This window comes from Eptesicus fuscus, chromosome 11, assembly GCF_027574615.1.
Source record: "Eptesicus fuscus isolate TK198812 chromosome 11, DD_ASM_mEF_20220401, whole genome shotgun sequence".
Classification (NCBI taxonomy): Eukaryota; Metazoa; Chordata; class Mammalia; order Chiroptera; family Vespertilionidae; genus Eptesicus; species Eptesicus fuscus.
The window spans coordinates 25,523,163-25,544,588 of NC_072483.1; the positions used below are offsets into that span (position 1 = coordinate 25,523,163).

Below are 21,426 nucleotides of genomic sequence, written 5' to 3' on the forward strand. Positions count from 1 at the left end.
AATATCACAGAGTATAAAGTAACTTAGAGGTCACCTTCACCAAATTCACAGATGCAGGAATTCTCTCTAAACAAGCTGACATGTGATCCTTCTGCTTGCATACTTCCATCCTGGCAAAAGGAAGGCCCACAGAAACTGTCTACACGTTCTCACAACTCTATCAATAATAATTCTGGAGCACAGAAAAACACACAAGTGATCCATACCCTAGCCTGTTACTAGAAGCATTTTAAATTTCCTTCTCAATCGCGCTCTAAAACCCCAAAATGTCCCTTTAGTCATCCTGCTTTATGGTAGCAAGTGCCACTCAAATTATCTTATTCTCATGTAACTCTATGGTCCAGTCTTAGGAACACAAGCTTTGGATCCAGAGAGGTCAAAGTTTGATTCAGGTTCTGCCCTTTATTTGAAAGGTGACTATGGGCAAATTACTTATGCTCATCTTCTCATATGTCAATGTATTACACTACCTCACACAACAGGTTGCGTGAATTAAATAAGATATGTAAAATGAATTATACAGTACCTCACTCGTAAACATATTACTAATATTCACACTGACAGGATGTAAGGGTCCATTTTCCTGATTTCATAGGCATTACTAAGCCACAGGGCTGCATGGGCCAGACTGATGGGCAGGGCTGACTGGGAAAGAACCAGAGAGCCCAGGAGAAGCCAGGGGCACTGGGAGCTATCCCTGGTGCTGCCTGCAGACTCAGGGCCCAAGTTGCCTATGTTCCCAGCATACCTCAAGCCAACCAAATTCTGACTTATAATTTTCTCCTTGACTTAGCAACATGGTCCTGCTATCCTGTATTCCTGAGCTTAATTCCTGTCTGATTCTGCCAGACACTGGATTATAGTCCCAAATGAAAACCCAACCTGACACCACATTGCTTCCTTTTTTGCTTTGAGATTTTTGACTTAAAGTTAAATCTTTTTATCTCTAACCCACCAATCATGGTTATTAAAAATGATCAATGCCCCTTTCTCCTAAATTTTCTCTGGAAAACTTAAGTCTGCAGCAGTCATCTACACTAATAAAAGAGAAAGATGCAAAGTGACCGTACCTTCGCGATGCCCACCAGCCAATCAGGAGTATGCAAATTAACCCAACAAAGATGGCAGGTTAATTTGCATACACAGGCACCGAGCGGCTAGGGGTGGGGCGGGACGCTCCGGGCCTCTGGGCAGTGTGGGAAGGCGGAAAGGTGGCTCCAGCCAGAGTGAAGGTGGTGCTGGCAGCCAGGGGAAGGAAGGCCCATTCTTGCATGAATCTTCATGCATCGAGCCTCTAGTTTATATATATAAAAGCCAAGCAACCAGAACGACCAGAACAACCACACGCAGCCCCTCCCCCTGGCCTGCGTGGCCCCATCGGCTGGACCTCACCCATGCACAAATTCATGCCCCGGGCCTCTAGTTCAAAATAATCAAGAAGTTTGAAAAGAACTGAGAGCATTGCTAAATCATTCAGAAAAGTGGTTGACAAAAATATGGCTCAAGTATAAACAGTGCTTTTCCCATGACTATGGCAGACATCACTAATCTATCACACAAAAAATTTTTAAGCCTGAGCATGGCCACAGGTTCCTCAATGGGTTCCAGCCATTGAAAGCCAAAGATGGAACACAGATAGAAATCTATCTTCCCTGAGTTAGTATGAACATGTGTGTTTTTAAAAGAGGTGGGTGTTTTGTGTTTTGTGTTTTTTTTTTGGTCTCGGTTGGAGCACCACTAGAGTGTACACTGATCGCCTGAAGAGGGTAGAAGCACCCTTAGGATTCAGTTACGTTGACTGCAAGTACATGGTTATTACAGAGGCAGAGCTGCCTCTTCTAAGACTGGAGGTGTTAGCCTTATGTCCTGGATAAGTTCCAACTTAGGTAATTACATCCTGCTTACCTCACCCCCCTAGCAATTTTTCAAGTGCATCCAGTACTATTCTTCACTCCCTACCCTAACCTGCTGTGTAGTGTTGCGATGAGCTGTTAAACAGCTGCCACGCTTCGCTCCACAGTGGTGACTGCACTCCACTGTCTAATTTGTAACCATTCGCAGTGTGCTTTGGAATCTTCAGGATGAAAGTGTTACCCTCAAATGCAAGATATCATCATCATTTTAAAGGCATACAGTACAACTGCTTATTTCAGTTAAATTCAGCATAACATATTTAGAAAATACCTTATTTCATGAAAAACCATAAAACTAGGTTAAAATACCCATGAAACATGCTACAAAGAGTATATGAAAAGGTATTTAAGGAAAGCAAACTATTTATCAACTATATGAATATTCTGCCAAAGAAAGGAGTAGTAGGAAGAACAAATGCTTCAGACGTTTTTATTTGAAAATACATCTGCCTTCATCAGATGGTGAAAATTCCCAGTGTCACCCAAGAAAAACAGTGAAGAGAAAAACTGAACGTTCAGTCAATGGGAAATGGAGGGATGCCAGCGCGTATGGAGACAGAGATCAAGGATATATACAACTTTTAACATTTTCTTATTTCTCATCAGAGAATTAAGGACAGCCAGAGAATTATATAATTCATTTTCTTTTCTTTTTTTTTTTAAATATATCTTTATTGATTCAGAGAGGAAGGAAGAGGGAGAGAGATAGAAACATCAATGATGAGAGAGAATCATTGATCGGCTGCCTTCTGCATGCCCCACAATGGGGATCGAGCTTGCAACCCCGGCATGTGCCCTGACCGGGAATGAAACCGTGACCGCCTGCTTCATAGGTCAATGCTCAACGACTGAGCCATGCAGCCTGGGCTACAAATTCATTTTCATGGAGACACTGAATTTTCACCATAGATTGCCCAAGGACAGGAACTATATTCGGGCAATCCTGAAAAGAAGTCACGTGCCACCAGGAGGGGCAGCTGCAGTTACATGGACCCTCCACACACCGTGATTTATAGAGATGCTTTAGGTTAGTGGTCCTCAACCTTGACTGCACAGTAGAATAACCTGAGGAAATTAAAACAACACAAAACAGAATAACAATACCAGAGATCCTGATTTAATTGAGCTGGACAATGGAATTTTTTTAAAAAAAGCTCCCAGGAGATTATAATATGTAGCCAATGTTGAAGACCACAGCCTGAGGCTATATTTTACCAACATGGTCATAATTGTTTGATGGAATTTTTGTATAGGGGAAAAACACATTATTTGAGGGCATACATATCATCATACATTATTAATCCAGGTCAAACAATTAGATCCCAAAGATATGTTTCATGGAATGACGTTAATCAACTGGGAGGGGATGTATCACCCAAGGATTCTATTCCTGGAGAGCCACAATTCTAATGCAATCTTGTTTGTCATACAGGAAGATCTTCTGCCAGAAACAATAGTTAAATATCTAATGGGCTGTTGAAATTACAGTTAGCTTTTGATATATTACCTGTGTTACAAATTTGTCTGGAATAAACTCTACAATCTCAAACTAGCCTTTTCCTGCCACCTGCATGTTTGGAAAATAAATAATAACCTAGTACCATAAAAGCTTCCTTATCTACCTTCAAGTAGAAGTACTGCACCTTCAACCAACCTGCACATTCATGAGATAAAAAGAAATACCTGCAAGCACGAGTAGAAATAAGTTTTCCATCAGAGCCCAGGACTCCACAGTTGCAGGTAATGATGTGAACAGAAAGGAAAACATAATTCCACGGACTTTTATTGACTATAGCAGCCCTGTTCCACAAGCGTTAACCCTGGACAACAGCCATAAAGTAAAACGTAACAAACACAGATAAAAGAAGAATTAAAAGTAAACAAAACCAAGCAGGTGAAAAATATCCAGAAACAGCAGGAAAAGTAATAACTAAGGACTTATTATAAAAAGTCATTTAAGTGGACTAAGTCATGAGAGAAGAGATAGAAAAACACACACAACTAAATATTATCCATGAGAACAAATTAAACCTTATATCTTTGAATAATCACCAAAAGCATCAGACATTAAGGTAGCAACACAAAGAGGTCGCCAGTTCAGCCGCCTGTGAGTGGCAATTAAAATTGGTCAGAAAACAGAGTAGCAGGTGTGATGGTACCGAGGGGAAGGGCAGGGAGATGTGCATAAATATAAACTATGCACTGTGTGAAACAATTTATCCCTGTCTCTCTCACTTAATCCTCACTTCAACTCTATGATTTAATGCTAGGGAAATTAAGGGTCAGAGAGGGTGACATAATTTGAGAAAGTGGCTGAGCCAAGACTGAAAGCCAAGTGACTCAAAAGTTCATGTTTTCCCTCTGCACCACATGTCCTCCTCTAATCCCCAAGGCTCCCCCCTCCACCCTCACCCCTCCACGGTGGCGCCCTCTGAGCTAACCCATGGGCTCAGCCCTGGGGCATCAGCCAGCTACCCAAACAGGTCTCAAGGATAAAAAGAAGACTTCACCTGAGGCCCTGGAAGAGGCAGAGCAGGCATATCGCCACAGCCATCATGCCATGGCACATTGAACATTCTTTGGAGAGAGACATGGAGAGAAAGGTTCAGAACATTTTCTAACCATAAAGGCTACAAATTTATACAAAACTTGCAAAAAAAGGAAGCATAAAATGGTTTGATATTTTTGATAGTTGTATATAATACTGGTTCACTCAGGATTTGTGGCACCAAATCCCAGGAAAGGAAGATGATCAAATTTATTTTCAGGTTCTGAGTTTCCAGTGCTGGAAACTCCCATTTCTCACTCCTAGAATACGTTTTATATGAGTAGCCCAGTGTTTACTGGAAGAGCCAAATGTTATAGGCAAATAAGAGTTGGCTGAGTCATATGCATTTTTATCTCAAAATGAGTTACAGGCCGAAGAGCTAGGTATTGTCAGTGAAAAACAGTAACAAGTTGTGATGCAAATGAAATATTTCAGACTCTCCTAGGAAATTTCTGAATACCATCAATTCCTGGTGAGACCCATCTATTTTATCAGTGCCAGCCAATCCTACCCTACTAATTACCAAGACAATAAAACACCCCATGCACGTGCCTAACAATCTCATGAGTTTTCCCACTGGCCTCTACGTAGTGACTCCTAGGCGACCAGGCTCTAAAGAACCCTGTCTGCTGAGTTTCCCCAGCTAGTGCTAGGTAAAGGAATAAAGTTTTGATTTCTTAGGTTCTCTTCCAGTTCTGGAAAGTTCTAAGTCTATTCTTTCATAAGAAAATATAAACTGCCTAAAACTGAAAATAAAACAAATTTGACTACAATAGAAATGTGGTTGACATTTTTCTCTGATTTTCCTATTTCGGTTCATAGTACAATAATTTCAAAACTTATGTGTTTTTTTCCAGTTCATTCTCCCCCTTCTCTTCTATTTCCAACAGAAAGCATCACCTAATTAATCCTGGGTGAATTCCACTTTCCCACTGTCTCTTGCTCATGTCCTTTCAAATCCATTCTCACAGCCGTAGACAGAAGTTCCCTCTTCAATTAGTGGGAAATAATTATAACAAACACTCTAGGATTTGGTAATATAAAATGAGTTTTGGTGTTTTATTATAAAAATGAAATGTGGTAGTTTTGACTAAAGCCTTCATTTCTCCACAGAATCACTTGGTCTGTTCAAGGTGTCAGTTGATATTGAATACAGCAGATTTGGATTGGGTTTGAATGAGATGGGTGTCCCAAACAGATAAATCCGATCTCTAGATGTAAGTGAATTAAGAGTTGCAGGCCATATGGATAAAGGTAAGAGTTTATAGTCAAACCTTGGTTCTCGAATGTCTCCCATCTCAAACAATTCGGTTCTTGACCAAGTTGTTCACACAAAAAAATGTCTCCGTTTTCAAATAATATATGATGATGCATTGTAGAACTATATACCTGAAACCTGTATAATATTATCACCCAATGTCACCCCAATGAATTCAGTTTTTAAAACTGCCCATTTCCTCATCTAGCAGTGGCTCCCAAATGACTATTGGCTAAAGTATAAATTCCTCAGCCTTGATTTCCATTTCTAATCTCCCCATCTCTTTACCCAACTGAGTCAAAGGTAATTAATCTCTTCTGGACCCAATGATCATTTACTGCCACAAATCTGGTTGTACCTATTCTCTCTCTACAAAATGTGCTGTTGGCCTCACTCGAAGCCACCCCCTCTCCCTCATAGCAAGAAATAACATGGCACTAATGGAAGCAGCATAGGGGGGCCAGAAGGTTGGGGTTGCTGCATGATTTCAGGCCAGAAAAGAGGTTCAGAAGGTTAAGCTGACCTTGTGGAAGTGTGGTAAAGATTAGAAATAATATACATAAAGTGAATGCCCAGAAAAGGCACTTAATAAATGATTGCCATTATTATTATGCCTAAAGCTTAGTCAGTCTTTAATGTCCAGCTCAATGCCATAAAAAGCACTGTTTTCTCTCTCTTACTAGTATAGTCACCAGAGTATTGTCTATCATTTCTGCAAAGCTCTTTCAATTAAGGAGCTGGTCTTATATAGCCTCATATCCCAGAATGCCGTGCATCTGCCATACAAACAGTGAGCTTTTAATAAATGTTGGGTGAACGAAGACATGAATAAAACCTCACAGAATTAAATTACTGTTAAGTATATTTTATTGCACTTAATTACTTTGAAGCATATATTTAAAGAATTTCCTTTAAAATTAAGCTTTTTTACCTGGACTTCTTAGGGAATAAGTCATTCTGGGTAAAAGAATGTTCTAGGAGCTTACTGTTGAATGAACTTTCCAAGATGTTTATTTTTTTAATGGACAACTTTTTAAAACACTCTCTGGCACTCTTCAAAAGAGCACTGGACAACTAAAATGACTTCTGTACTGTCACCCCCATCTGCATTCCACACCGCAGGCCCCAGGAGGCGTGAGCTCGGGTTGCAGGTGCCAGGCAGACATGGCACATGGGACTTTCCTCTCGTGCATTCACACTGTCACCTGAGCCCCTTGGCTGGTGTATGGACTCATAGGGTAAAAGACAGTCCTTACATTTATTTGAATTAGTGGTAAACTTTAGGTCCTCAAGTGTTTATAAAATTACCAGGGTTTTCAGAATTGTATTGGCGTCATGCTGAATGGGTGAGCTTGTCAAAGAACCTATCAACAGATAACTAAAATGATGACGATGATGAGAGTATTTTTAAGACCACTGACATTTACTGAACACTTATTAGGTTGTAGGCACTGAACTCGGTCAGCATATTGTTATAATTATCTCTATCTTCATAATAAACCTAAGAGTAGTACTGTTTCACTTTTCATTTTACAGATGAAAAACTGAAGCTCTGAGGGGTGAAGGGTCTGCCCTGGGCCGAACAGTTGCAGTCAGTGGTATAAGCCAAACGAGAATCCCCACACATCACCCTGCTGCCTCCTGTCTTTTAGTCAGCATTCCCCAAAGTGGAATGATCAGCATAAGTGATTTTTAGAAAGATAACAAAGCTTGATCCTTTAACCATCAAAATAATGTACCTGAAATCTTTCCAACATGCATGGTTACATAGCCTTTATGTAATGCATAGAGTATCTAGCATGATCGTTCTTGCCTGGCTAACCACACTGATAACCATTCATTGAGCTTTGGGAAACTCGGTGATGGCCTGAGCCTGCAGAGGGGAAGAGAGCCTAAGTGGGCCTCTGGTGAATTTCCCTCAACTGTGGTTTGAGTTTGTCAAATGACAGCATAGGGCCATTTGTAGAAAGCCTTCTCTATGACTCCCTTTGGGTTGATGATGGAGTCCCTTGCTGAGTATGTTCTCTGATTTGAAGTTATTACTCTACCCTGTGGTCTGTGGCCTTTGCTTCTTACCTTCCAAATTTCTTAGGAAGGGCCAGAAAAAAGTATATCGAATGTCTGATGCAAAATCAAGCCACATGTTCTCCATACTTGAAGAGAACAGGAATAAATCACCCTGTGATAAAGGGATGGTTTTTACTGTTGCTGATGACTTCAGAGCACTTCTTTTGGCAGTTTGGTTGCTGTTGCATAAGTAGAAGAGAGCTGATATCTAACTGTTGTAATTATTATTAATATAAGTGATAATTTCATTAAAAATAAATTTTGAGTAAGCAAGAGTTTGGTCTATGTAACTTCAGGTAAAGAAAGGGATTGTATATATATATGCTGAACTCAAAAGTCTCTTCCTGAAATTAGGCTAGCAACAGCAAGATGGTCACAGTATAATGCAGCATGAAAGGTTTGCATTATATAAAAGGCGATTTCTTCCCAATGAGCGGTGCTCAACACTGGGATGATTTATCAAAAGCCTTTTTTTTTTTTTTTTTTAGCACAGTGACCCTATAAGAAAATTTTAATGGCATTTAAAGAAAACATAATTTTGCATTCATTTTTAAGAGCCAAAATAATTATTAGAAAGATATGGGCATGTTTAAATTTGTAAAAGTGAAGCAAAACTTTTATTCTTCGACTTCAGGCCTAGATTAATATAAAGAAGACAGTACCCACTTTATTATTTCAAAAAACATAGCCCGTCCTTTTACAAATATGTCTAACACTAATACAGTCTCAAAATATCTGAGAAATACGACCACATGTGGTAGAAGATTAAGGTGTTTTCTGGCAACAATCCCAAAAGCAGAACTTGACTGTAAAAAACAAAAAAAAATTTGGTGGGGGAGCCACGGGAGCTGCCTTCTGTCCTATCCGTCCACAATTTCTCAAACTGCAGATCTGCCGTTGTTTCTGACACATCTGCTTTGCAATGGAAAATAGTGTTTTCTTTAATAAGAATTCTCCAAAAAGCCCTTAGGCTCCTCATCTTGGTTTGCACAGCCTGAGAGTTTTCATTTAAAGTTTTCACACTGTTTTTAAAATTCTCCATTTTTGTTTCAAAAATAGTTAAGCAAAGTCCACAAACCTCTGTTTTGGCTTCACATTTCAGTTACATGGAAAAGGTAGAGAGAAACGTGCGGAGAAATTCTTTAGATTTCAATAAATCAGATTACTCATAGTGACTAACACGGTTTTCCCTCCTTTCTCTGCCGTCAGAAACGAAGGAAGGAGGGGAGCAGCTGTTGATTTATCCTGGGATGTATAATCTACTATGAAATGAGGAAACCCATAGGTGAAATCCACTCCCTCTTACTCTGGGGCACCTCTGATGATCCCTATTGTGGGAAATAGGAATAGATAATGAAATGATCACAGAAACCTCTGACATTCTCCCCTGATGATCTCAGCAAGGTTGACACTGATGTTCTCCATGGGGACTGAAGTGGAACTGAAACCCAGAGAAACTACAGATTTCTCAATCGGAAGCACACCGGCTTCATTGTGCTCAAAGTCCAAACTCCCACTCCTAAGGATATAGCATCCACTCACCTCTGCATTGAAAAATAAATACATGGATAATGCACTTGATCTTTTTTACATCAATTATGGGCAAATATAATGAACAAATGGAAACTCTTTTTCATAATACAATGGGGCTGAGAAGGCAGAGAAGTGACAAATATATACATGTATCGAGCCTTGACAACTTGAGCATTTATTTCATCACCTTTTATACAACTGAATGTTTTTTGAAGCAGACAATATCCATTTTGAAACTCCCTACTCATGCCTCCTTGATGGAATTCTTTTAAAAGACATGATCTTTTTTCAAGGATGAGGTAGTTCACCGTGTTTCTACATTCTTATGTGATCCAACTTGTTGGAGGTGGGGATAATCTAGTTATAATGGATCGGCCCTGCCCTGTGAGATAGGTGTCATTCTAGAAACTCACTTGTAAGAAAAGAGAGTTTACATAAATGTGAGATAACTAGCAATAGAAAATGAATGGTCTGATGTATAAAATAGTAGTCTGATCCCACAGCTGTTTCTTTGAAGCAGTCTATTCTGCTTCTTTAGGTCCCTCTTCAATTTTACCATTAGAATTCTTCCCTAACATTTTTCATTCCTCTTCAGGTATCCTCTTTTTTCAAAATGTCAACCTTTAAAAGTCTACTGTCTAAAGCCTTTTCCATAACGTTACCATGACAAGTCCCCTTTCATTCGATGCTTCTGTCAATTCTCTTTTATAAATCACTTGTCCTTCACTGGTCAGGGTCAAGTACCAGGGACCAGGAGACCAGAGCCTCTCTTGGCAGGACCAGCAGGATAGAAAGGCGGTTAAGAATGTGGGTTCTAAAATAGGATAAAAAGCATTTGACTTCTAGTTCTACCTTTACTTCTGTGTGACTGTAGGCACAGAGTTGCTCACATTCTCTATGGCTGAGTCTCTTCAACTATAAATGAAAATATCTTTCAGAATTGCTGGAAGATTAAAATGGCAAAATATGTATACTATGCTTTGCACGACTCAGGGCTAAAGTAAGAATCAGTAAAGGGAGCTGTTATGGTGAGCTCTATTTTCCAGAGAAGACACTGTCAGAAAGCAATGTTCTGGTTAGATGTTCTGCTTTCGCAAGACTGAGACTTGCACAAAGGTCTGGAAGTGGGACATTCCCTAGTTCTGCGGGGCCTTGCCTGGGTAACAGTTACATGGTGTAGGGTAGGCTGCAGGACAGCTTCCCTTTCCTCCTCATCACACACCCGCCAGCACCACAGAGTTCTGTGTGAAATACGCTTTCTTGAAATGCACAGAATTGCCTTAATTTTCCATCTAATCTACATCATTTAACACAATAGTTTTCCTTTGCAATGTATCTGTTATTATCTCATCCCACCACATTTTCAGATAATATGTATCTTCTGGTAAGATACAGGCTGGATATTTGCATTCTTTCAAAATTCATTTGTTGAAATCCTAACCCGTAAGGTAATAATATTGGGAGATAGGGTCTTTGGGAGGTGATTAAGTCATGAGGGTGGAGACCTCATAAATGGGATTAGAACCCTCATAAAGAAAACAAACCCAGAGTGGCCCCTGGCTCCCTCCTTAGGTGAGAACACAGCGAGAAGAAAAGTCATCTGTGAACCAGAGGAAGCAGTCCTTCCCAGAAACCAAACCTACCGGAGCCTTCATCTTGGACTCCCTAGCCTCCAGAACTATGAGAAATACATTTCTGTTGTTTACTAGCCACCCAGTCTACGATATTCTGTTGTAGCAGCTCAAACAGGCTGAGATATGGTATTCATGTGGCAAATGGGTTTTGTTAACCACCGATCACCTGGCAAACCTGGATGCCTTCAGTACTGAAGAAGCTGGTGCATAGAGCCAGCAGCAAAAAAAAAAAAAAAAAAAAAAAAAAAAAAAAAAAAAAAAAGCTCGGTCCATGAAAGGGCCCCAATCAGGAAGATCTAAAATGATAGCTTGTTGAAATGTTCCCTAGTCACCCAAGCTTACAGCTAGTACAACTGCATGAGAAAGGGTCTGGATGTTCATTATCGGAATTCCATTAGGTAAACATGGCTCATGTACGCCCTACAGTAGTACACGATGTTTACCTTCCTTTACTGTCATTTATACTTGCTGCCAAGAGTGGCTTCCACATTTCCTTACATTCTTTTTTTTTTAAATATATTTTTATTGATTCCAGAGTGAAAGGGAGAGAGCGAGAGAGATAGAAACATCAATGATGAGAGAGAATCATTGATCAGCTACCTCCTGCATGCCCTACACTGGGAATCGAGCCCACAACCTGGGCATCTGCTCTGACCAGGAATCAAACTATGACCTCCTGCTTCATAGGTTGATGCTCAACCACTGAGCCACACCAGCTGAGCCATTTCTTTACATTCTTAAAAGGAATTTACAGGCTACCATTTGCTCTCTCATAATAAAATCACAGTGATCCTTTGATGTTCAAGCTGTGCCACTGAGGACAAATGTCGGCAGGGGACCTTCCATGTGAGAGCTGCCTGCCCTGCCCGGAAGGGCTCCAGGCTGCTACGCTTTTTCACTTCTCATATTTTTTAATAGTTTATCTCTCTCCTCCCTTGTTGTCAAGCTGTCAGTCAGCTGTCACTTTTTACTGCTGTCATGAGCCTGCCTTTATCACACCCCCAATTGGATGCTGCTAATCTGTTGTCAGCTGAGCAATAAGACAATTGGGAGCTGAAATTGAATTTGCAATCAGTGGTGTGAGAGCACTGGAGGGAGATTTTGAGATATGGGTTCTAGCTCCTGCTCTGTCTTTATCTAGCTGTGTGATTAGCAGGAGACACTTAAGTTCTCTGGGCCTCAGTGCCTTCATCCATAAAAGGAGGAGCAGAATGTGTGTGTGTGTGTGTGTGTGTGTGTGTGTGTGTGTGTGTGTGTATAAAAGAGAGAGACACACAGAGACACAGAAAGAGAAAGAGGTCTCATCCGGACTTGAATCCTAAGTTTGTGTGGCTACCAGAAAGAACGTATTAAACGTTTCTGTGAGTTAACGGAATGCAGGGTGGGGTACCATTGACACTTGAATTGAAAAATTCAAGGATACATTTTAGTCATCACTTAGTCAATCTCATTCCTCTGTTTTCCCTACTGACCATCTCCATAAAACACTTTTCCCTTTGTTCCACAAGATAATTCTCTCATTGTTGACCTTCTGACCCCTTTATCTTCTTTTCTCATTTCAATCCTTGGCTCTTCCTCTACCAACCATTTAAGTATTAAGAGTGCCAAAGGCCAGTCCAAATTTAAAGGGTTAGGCAATGATAAGAAGCCAACAACAAGTCTGAAAAGCAGCAACCTATGTGTCCTAGAAACCAACTGAAGGATGTGTCATAGTATGTCAATTACTGTGATACGTTAAGTAAAATGAGGACTGAGAGGTGACCACAGGATGCAGAGACATGGAAGTCATGGGTGACCTCGACAAAAACTGTTTCCGTGAAGTAGCTTTAAGAGAGAACAATGGGAATGAAATTAGCAGGAACAAATATTAACAAGTCTTGCAAGAAGTTTTGGTCCTGAGAGAAAGAAGGAAATGAGGCAGTAGTGGAAGGGAGAGGTGGAATCAAGAGAGAATTTTTTCAAAAGATGTAAAACCTAATAGCATTTTTGTATGCTAACAGGAATGATCCAGAAGAAAGGAAAAGTGATGACGCAGAAGAGAGAAGAAAAACTTGTTAGAACAATAGTCCTTAGGTTTGGGAGAAGGATGGGCTCCGACAAAGAGTGGGGTGGAGCAAGGGCCTCAGACAGGAGCAAGGCCAGTTCCCCCACAGGCACAGGTGTGGGGATGGAGACCAGGCCCCAGAAGCATACAACTGCATAGACATAGTGGTAGCAGAGGTCAGAATTCTCATCTGACTGCTTCTGTTTTCTCAGTCGTGATCTGAGGGTGAAATTAGAGACTTTACTGTTAGATGTTTACCAAGGAAGGAAAATGCATGGTTAGTTATTTAAAAGAGGAAAAGGTGGTATGCTTGCCAGGCAGATCAAGGTTCCATCTGAATTTAGGAGTCATGGGTTTAGAGTAGACTAATAAGCATGGCAGGATGCCATCTCCTTATTAAATACAAAGGAAAGAGGGCAAAGATTTGAAAGTATACGCAAAAGAGTATTACAACAGAATATGAAAATTAGGCTGGGGAAGAAGGAGGGAAATTAGGGTAAGAAAAGAATGAACGTAAGGAGTTGGCTCAAACAATGGTGGCAGGTTCTCTGAAGGTCAAAAGACTGAGTCAGAGTGATAAAGAGAATAAGTAAATTGATCTATTTACATGGCAGAGTATTTTTCTCTTTTTTAAAATATGTTTTTTTATTGATTTTTAGAGAGAGAGGAAGGGATAGAAGCATCAATGATGACAGAGAAACATCGATTGGCTGCCTCCTGCATGCCTCTTTCTGGGCATCAAGCCCGAAACCCGGGCATGTGCCCTGACTGGGAATTGAACCGATATCTCTGGGTTCCTGGATCGACACTCAACCAGCCAGGCTCTCTTTTTTTCTTTTTAGTGCCTCTCTATTTTTATGTGTTCACTAATAAAGAGAGAAGAACACCGTCCTTTATATTCAGGTGGCAATAAATGTGCTAGGTTATAAAACAATGGGATGGGGTGTTAGTAAGATGAATTCATCTTCATTGGGACTCTACTGTATGTCAGCATTATGCTAGGCATTTGCCACACACTAATTCATTTAGTCACAACATCATACCTATGAGGTTATAAAGTAAAAATAATCATGACCGTTAAAGAACATAAGCTCAGGGTCATTTCACTTATATTAGTACAGGTCACAGAGCTAGTAAGATAAACACTCAAATACACGTATGTATGACTTTTGTGTTAAAGAGATTTCCCATCCAAAAATAATTAATTCATATAATGAAATATTTTCAAGTGAACATTCTTTCTTTATACTATGTCCTGGTCTTTGAGAATAAAGCAGTGGAGGGTGAGGAGGACATGAGGTAACAGCAGGTGCCACAAGCCAAATGTTACTGAATTCTTATGTGACAGACATGTTCTGAGTTTTAACAGTTATCAGCGCTATAAAGCCTCACAGATTTTGCTGAAATATGGCTTTTTCCCTTCCTTGTTTAATATCCATTATTATATATTATTATAGCACATTGTATTAACAATTTGATTGTATCTTCTTCTTTGTTTTTACTTAAACCCATTTTTTCCATGACCAAATAATATTTGCAAAGGAAGAAAGATATAAGCATTCAAAAACTGTGTTTGTATTTTAAAATCACATTGGCTACTTTGCCTTTGGAATTACTAAGTATTTTTCAACATCTCAACAAAATAATACTCTCTTAAGACTGGAGGCATTAGAATGATTGTCATTCATGCAAATAATCACTTACTTACACTATATGAGTTTGGGTTGGATAAAGCAAATTACCATTTGAAAATAACTCAAATAACACTCTGGGCTAAGACCTCGCTTATGAATGTTATCTTGGCCACAATATTTCTTAACCTTCTTCCATTTAGCTAGATGTATTTATGGTAATACAGTCCAAATTAATAAACTATTCAATTGCCACAGGTGTATTAAACACATAATGATGGAGGAATATATCATATGCAAATGAATTTAAAACAGTATTTATTTGGAATTCTATAGCAGTAATAATTAAGATGTGCTATAACCACCTATTTAACTAAAGATGTACATTTTGACTTTATATTATATGAAAAACATAAAAACATGTCAAAAATAAGGTTCATATTTTAAAAATATGATCTAAAGTATAAGCTGTGTTTGAGATAAGCATGGATCTAATGTATAACAACTACATTTTTCAAAAGTTGAAACTCTCTCATCATACATAAAAAATTGTATTTATACAAATATATATTATACATACATATATATGTATCTGAAAATCAATGGTTATCTTAGTTTCACTTAGCTTGTTAGTATTCAAAACTGTAAATAAACTATTAAATATTTTTGACAAATGACCAACATTGACAGGAAGCTTGGACAGTAACAGAAAATGGGATAAAAATTCATAGGGTCCAAACTTTAATCTAGTCTGTGACAATAACTAGCTGTGTGAGTTCAAGACAATCTCTGCCCCCTGGGACTGCTCTCTGACCTCCGTAAAGCAAGGATTGGGCAAGGTGCTCTAACTGAAATTGTATGACTCACTCATTTGACTTGGCATTAGGCAGATTTTTCTTCAATGAAATATTTACTAATAAGAAACTCAAATAAACCAGCATTGGGGGTGTGGATGAGGACAACTGTCTCCACAGCAAAATCTGGACAAACTCAGTAAGTCCAGAACACAGAGAGTACTGCTGACTTCCTGCATAGCATGTATGGACATTAAATCGTTTCCTGCCTTCATTTCAAGGATGGCGAAGAGACAGCTGTCCCTGAACTCTTTTTAAGGACACAGTCAGTTACAAAACAGCAGCATCCCCAGCTAGTGTGAGTCCCACTGAAGCAAACTTACTATTCACAAGGGAGAAATACTTCTGGTGGTAGTAAAAACAATTTTGCTAGGTTTAATCAAAAGTGAAAAGGAATTCTAAAATGTTCCCTTTGAGCCACATCATCCGTTGCTAATTCAGGGTGGGCCTAGCAACCAGGGTAATAAAAAATGTCCTTAGTAACTGAGAAAGAGAAATGGCAATTAAGCACTTTTGTGACCCAACATAGAATACCCAACTCTTTGTTAAGATAATAAAAATAATAAAAAATGGGAGAAGGGAAAAAGGTGAAGAAAATAGCATGGAAAATGAAAGTAATCCAAGCAGCAAAATTTAGCATTGATTTACTTAGAACTGCTATTATTAAACATATACATCAATGGATATAAGCTGAATGCAGAAGTTGAGAAATAGGCTTGACAATGAATTCTTTAACAAAACAACAAGGAAAGAACCAAAACAGTAAGTGGTAAAAGTGAAAACAGCTTGTTTTAGCAAATAAATAAATAAGAGAAAAGAAAGGAAGATCTCAATATCAGAAGTAACCATTCAGTGATAGGTTGGACAAATGATTATTTAAAATCTTTGCAAATCACAGCATGGTGAAATGGAACTCGATTCTCTAATTAACCATGCTTATGCTGAGAAGGTAAAATTGGCAAGAAGCACACCAATTCCTACACAGTTGGGGAATAATTTGACAAACAGAGTCAAACATACTGACCTGCTCACATCAGGAAACCTGATGGGAAAGTAAATAACTTGGCACTTGGGTCTGATGATGCTTTCCAGATCCTTGGGTCTGTGGTCAGGAATCAGCTTCATAAATTTCCCAATAGAAGTGAGAAATGACTCCATATTAAAAAATGAGTTGAATACCACCACGTCAGCCACCAGGCTGCAAAGGGAAAGGATAAATACAAATGATGAGCCCAACAAGAGTTTATACTGCACCTTGGGTTTGCAAAAAATACTCTGCACTTCCGTAAGTACTTAGCAAAATGCCTCTAATAGATAAGTTCATTTTATTATATTATATCATGGGAAGTTAGATCGTTGGTGTCAGGGATGAAAGGCAGGAGAGGAATTAAATGATTTAATGCTCTCCTGTGAGGCTTCAAAGCCAATTATATTCTTCCACAATCTCAGGAGCTTTCCATGCTATCAATAGCAGGACCTTTTGCTTTGTGACCCAACCCACCCATGTTGGTTTGTGTGTCAGTGATGGATGTTGTTTTATACCATACTACTGAGAACAGAATGTTTGCCATATTTTTCACTACCTTCAAGGGGACTAATTGAGATAAAGCTGTTTCATACTCGAGCATACCTTCAGAGTATGTGGTTGAAGTCTCTTTCTTGTTTTAACCCTTGCTTCAAGAAACTTTTTTTTAAAGTTCTGGGCTATACAGGAGGGATCATATGGGGTCTCTACAAATAATGTCACCAAGATATTTGAAATAGTCAGAGAGGTAAAAGAAATTGGTAGAAATTATTACACAAAGGAACTCATAAAGAATCACAATACCATGGACTTTCAGAATTAAACAAAAGAAATGCAATATTGGCTGCTGCTTTAGATGGAAAGACTGTGCTCCTCCCCATAATATTTTTTAAAAACAAAAATCAATCTGAAATATATAGTTATAAGGCAACGTGAAAACAAAGTCTGTGTGTCATAAAAACATGAGCAATTTTCAGAATGTTCTATAACATATTCTTGGAAACCAGCGAACACAAATGATAACCATGGGTGAGGTCAGGATAAAACATAAATACAGGGTGAGGGCAAAAGTATGTTAACAAATGTGAGTACCCAAAACACAGAGTTTATATGCTTGTGTTATTGTATTATTTTCCATATGAACAACTGTGAACCCACTTTTGCCCCACCCTGTCTGTAGTATAAATATGTACTATGTTCCCTTTATGCGTCAAAATACTGATTTAAGAGATCATTGTTTTGATTTTTTTTTTTAAATGGCCCTTTTTGCTTTAAGCCAGTGATTTTCAACTGGAGCGCCACAAGAATTTTTAAAACATGCAATATCTGACTATTTAGTTAGGGGCACTGACCTCTTTCCCTTAGATTGTCAAATTAAAAAAAATGACAGCAGCCAACAAACAATAGCTGTCCGGTGTGAATGAATCAAAATTATACCTATTTTTAAATCATATTGGCATAAAGTATATTTTTTTGGGTGTGCTGCAGAATTTTAGTAATTGGTTTATGTGTGCCATGAGATGAGAAAGGTTGATAATCGCTGTTTTAAGCAATGAAACAGTGTTTCGATGTCACTGGATCTCAATAAAATGAATACAAATGCTTTGATATAGGATCCAATAGAAAAACCAGTTTTACTTGCCCTTTAAAATGATAGGTAAAAAGAAAACAACCTGAAAGAAGACATGCAAGTCCATAGACTGCAAAACACAGATGAATAAGCAGAGCTTATAGAAGAGGAATACATACCATAGCACAGCCTCAGCTTAGTTTAATTCACACTTACAGAGACAGCTGAAGTTCCTATTATTAATACAGAGCAGAATAAAAAACCAGCAAAAAGAATGTTGACCTGTCACCCCTATGCCTGCCTCACAAAACTGCTTTTCCATACAAGTTATTTATTTATTTATTTTTTAGTTGTGACCTAGTGCCAATTTGGGGATAGGGGTGATTACAACATGGATAATACAAAAGAATGTCACAGAAGTGCTGACACAACACCAAGCAATAAGGAAGCCAATATAATAATACAGCAAAAGTTGAAGGATGTTTTACAGCTAGTCTGTTTTCACCATATGTCACATATTGTAATAGCGACCCACAGGTCATAATATATAGTTGCGACATGTGTTCGTAAGTCAGAGGGTTAGTGAAACCTCTATTTGAGGTGAGTGCTTATGTCAGTCATCTCTAAAGTCCTGAACTGCCACACGGCCAGGAAAGAAATCTCCCAGTGCCAACAAAAGCAGAAGTCAGCAAGAAAACTAGAGAAACATTTGAGGAAGCGGGAGTCATACGTTTCAAAGAGAATCTGAACAGGACTGCTTCCTGACACTCTTATTTTTCCTCTGGACAGCTGTGAGCCATTTTTTTCTTATTAACAAGCCAACCAATGATCAAGTCCACTTCTTTCTCTCCAAGCATGTCTAACAGTTTACCCTCTTGAGAAGAGCAATGCTGAAAAATCATGTAGGAGTTCTTATAGTCTCATTGCTACAAGCAAAAACAATCTTTTATGAAAGAGAGAGATGAGGGGCAGTAAGCTAAAATTTTTTTTCAAATATCCGCATACAACCCGACTACTTACAATCTTAAAACCCAGTCTATGCTAAATTAAAGATCCAAGATAGTTTATAGAAATACTCTTTTTCATGCATTTCCTTCCTGATATGAGTGAGTGTAACTTCCATTAACTTTAAAGCCACCCATAAAGGGAAAAATAGGCTTAATTTTTTCCCCCAGTTATTTCTCAAGGGTAATAAACACACACTATCTGAGGAAAAGAATGATGCTAATTCAAGAAATCAAAAGAATATTACAAATGTTTTCCATATTGATAAAGCACAAAACGATTTTATTTTTGTTTTTAAAACATATTTCCCTTCTCTGTTTCAATATAAAAGAAAGTATTTTAATTTTATTATGAAATTTTAAAATGGTTGCTTTTTTATGAGACATTTGATGGGAAGCAGTTCCACTCTTTTTTGATAGCACTGCTACTTCACAATTGAAGCAGCTTGTAAAAATGATTGCAGAAAAGCATTTACAAAATGCTCAAAACACAGAAGCAGCGCCATAGAGCTGCTTTTCTATGTCAACTAAAGTACGGACTATACCTGCAAGAGTTGACAGTCTCTTTAAACACATCATCAATCCCAACTGCTAATAATTGTTTAAAAAGGTGAGTAAAAATTAGCCATCCACGGCCAAACTTACTCGATTCGATTGTTGCAGTTATGTGGATAGGATGCAATAGCCAAGCCGTTTCAGGGTTGTTATTAACTTCTTTCATTAAGTAAGCTTCAGGAGATACACTTTGTTGAAGTAACAAGAGAGAAGGACCATCACCTTTGAAATGTCATGGTATTTTAAGGCAGTGCAATTTCAGAAGACTCAATGAGGGGGTGAAAAATACCAACAACTACCTAAAGATTCATTTTCCAGAGTTTTCTCTTACAAACTATATATATATGAACAAAAACTCCTTACTCCATTATGTCTTATTTTTTGTTTACTCCTCTGAAAATTTCGGTTTTGGTTTTAGCTGAATTCATTGAAAGTGGTTGGCAAAAGAGCAGACTGACTGCCCTTTCTGGAGAGTATGTCTTAAACAGCAGATGAGAGAATCAAGGGTGAAGAAGGTCCCGTGAACCCGCTGACTCCATTGTGAATGTTGTAGAAAATAGATAATTAGTTCAACATATAATTAGATTTTATATCCATACATATATATACATATAGATATGTATATATGTATTTTATAAAAGGATTAGCTGTGATCCTAGACATATATTGCAGAGGCACAAGTAATTACTATTATGGAAGGCATGTTTAAATAAACACTTGTACCTATCTTAAGGTGTTTTTTTTGTGTATATGTGTTTTTTTAATATATTTTATTGATTTTTTACAGAGAGGAAGGGAGAGGGACAGAGAGTTAGAAACATCAATGAGAGAGAAACATCGATCAGCTGCCTCCTGCACATCTCCTACTGGGAATGTGCCCAAAACCCAGGTACATGCCCTTGACCAGAATTGAACCTGGGACCCTTCAGTCCGCAAGCCGACGCTCCATCCACTGAGCCAAACCAGTCAGGGCTTAAGGTGTTTTAAAATAAGGGTACAATAGGTCTCCAGATTTAAAAGCTAACCATCTATAAAGATAAAAGTAGCAAAGGACTAAATATCATGATACAGTCGATACCTACCATGATAGAATTTGGTTGTATCCATACTGGAAATCCCTCTCCTGACATTTCTTGACAGGATATACCAGTTGGTTCTCATGGAAGTAGAGAATCTTTTTCAGTTTCCCAAGGTCAGGCCGAAGGGCAGCCAGTTCAGTCAGGTTAAGCACTGAGCTTGCAAAGAGGGTCCTACGAAATAAGGAAATGAGGGTTCACTGTCCAGAGCACGCTTGACGGGGGTCATCCTTTGCCCTTCTTTCCCCTCCCCACATCCTACCCCCAGGAAACACGTGCCCTACAGGGACACATCAATAGTTAAGAATTAATACCATGTAGCAGCATTCCAAGTCTTGATCTCTGAAAAAAGCAGCTGCTAAAAACTATAAAAGCTCCAAATACCATTGGTCTTCTCAGCTTAGTTACTGAGAAATGCAAAAAAAAAAAAAAAAAAAAAAAAAAAAAGCTGGATGGATTTTATTGAAAAAGGCAAGAAAAGCTCTATCTGAAGGACAAATGGAACAACGATAAGGCTGACTGGGGAATACTTGGCTTGCCAGTTTCATTACACTTTACTTCTTTATGCAACCAACTACTGAAATTCAATATACAAGCAGGAATGGCACATGCTCATGTTATGACAGAAACCCTTTGATTTATGCAATAGACTTATCTAGTGTAGTCTTTTTCTCTTGGTATGTTTTCTCACCATGCCTCACCCCCCCCCTTTTTT

General features: G+C 38.7%; 1 protein-coding gene across 2 annotated transcripts in view; it reads right to left on the minus strand.

The window, feature by feature from the left end:
- The window catches only part of GTDC1 (glycosyltransferase like domain containing 1), a 364,616-nt gene that overhangs the window by 164,078 nt on the left and 179,112 nt on the right, over positions 1–21,426 (minus strand). For both annotated transcript variants that reach the window (XM_054723540.1, XM_008143495.3), the window contains 2 exons: positions 20,718–20,885; positions 16,507–16,680 (listed from right to left, as the gene is read on the minus strand). In XM_054723540.1, coding sequence (XP_054579515.1) covers positions 16,507–16,680; positions 20,718–20,885 — 342 coding nt within the window. The remainder of the gene's footprint in view (positions 1–16,506; positions 16,681–20,717; positions 20,886–21,426) is intronic.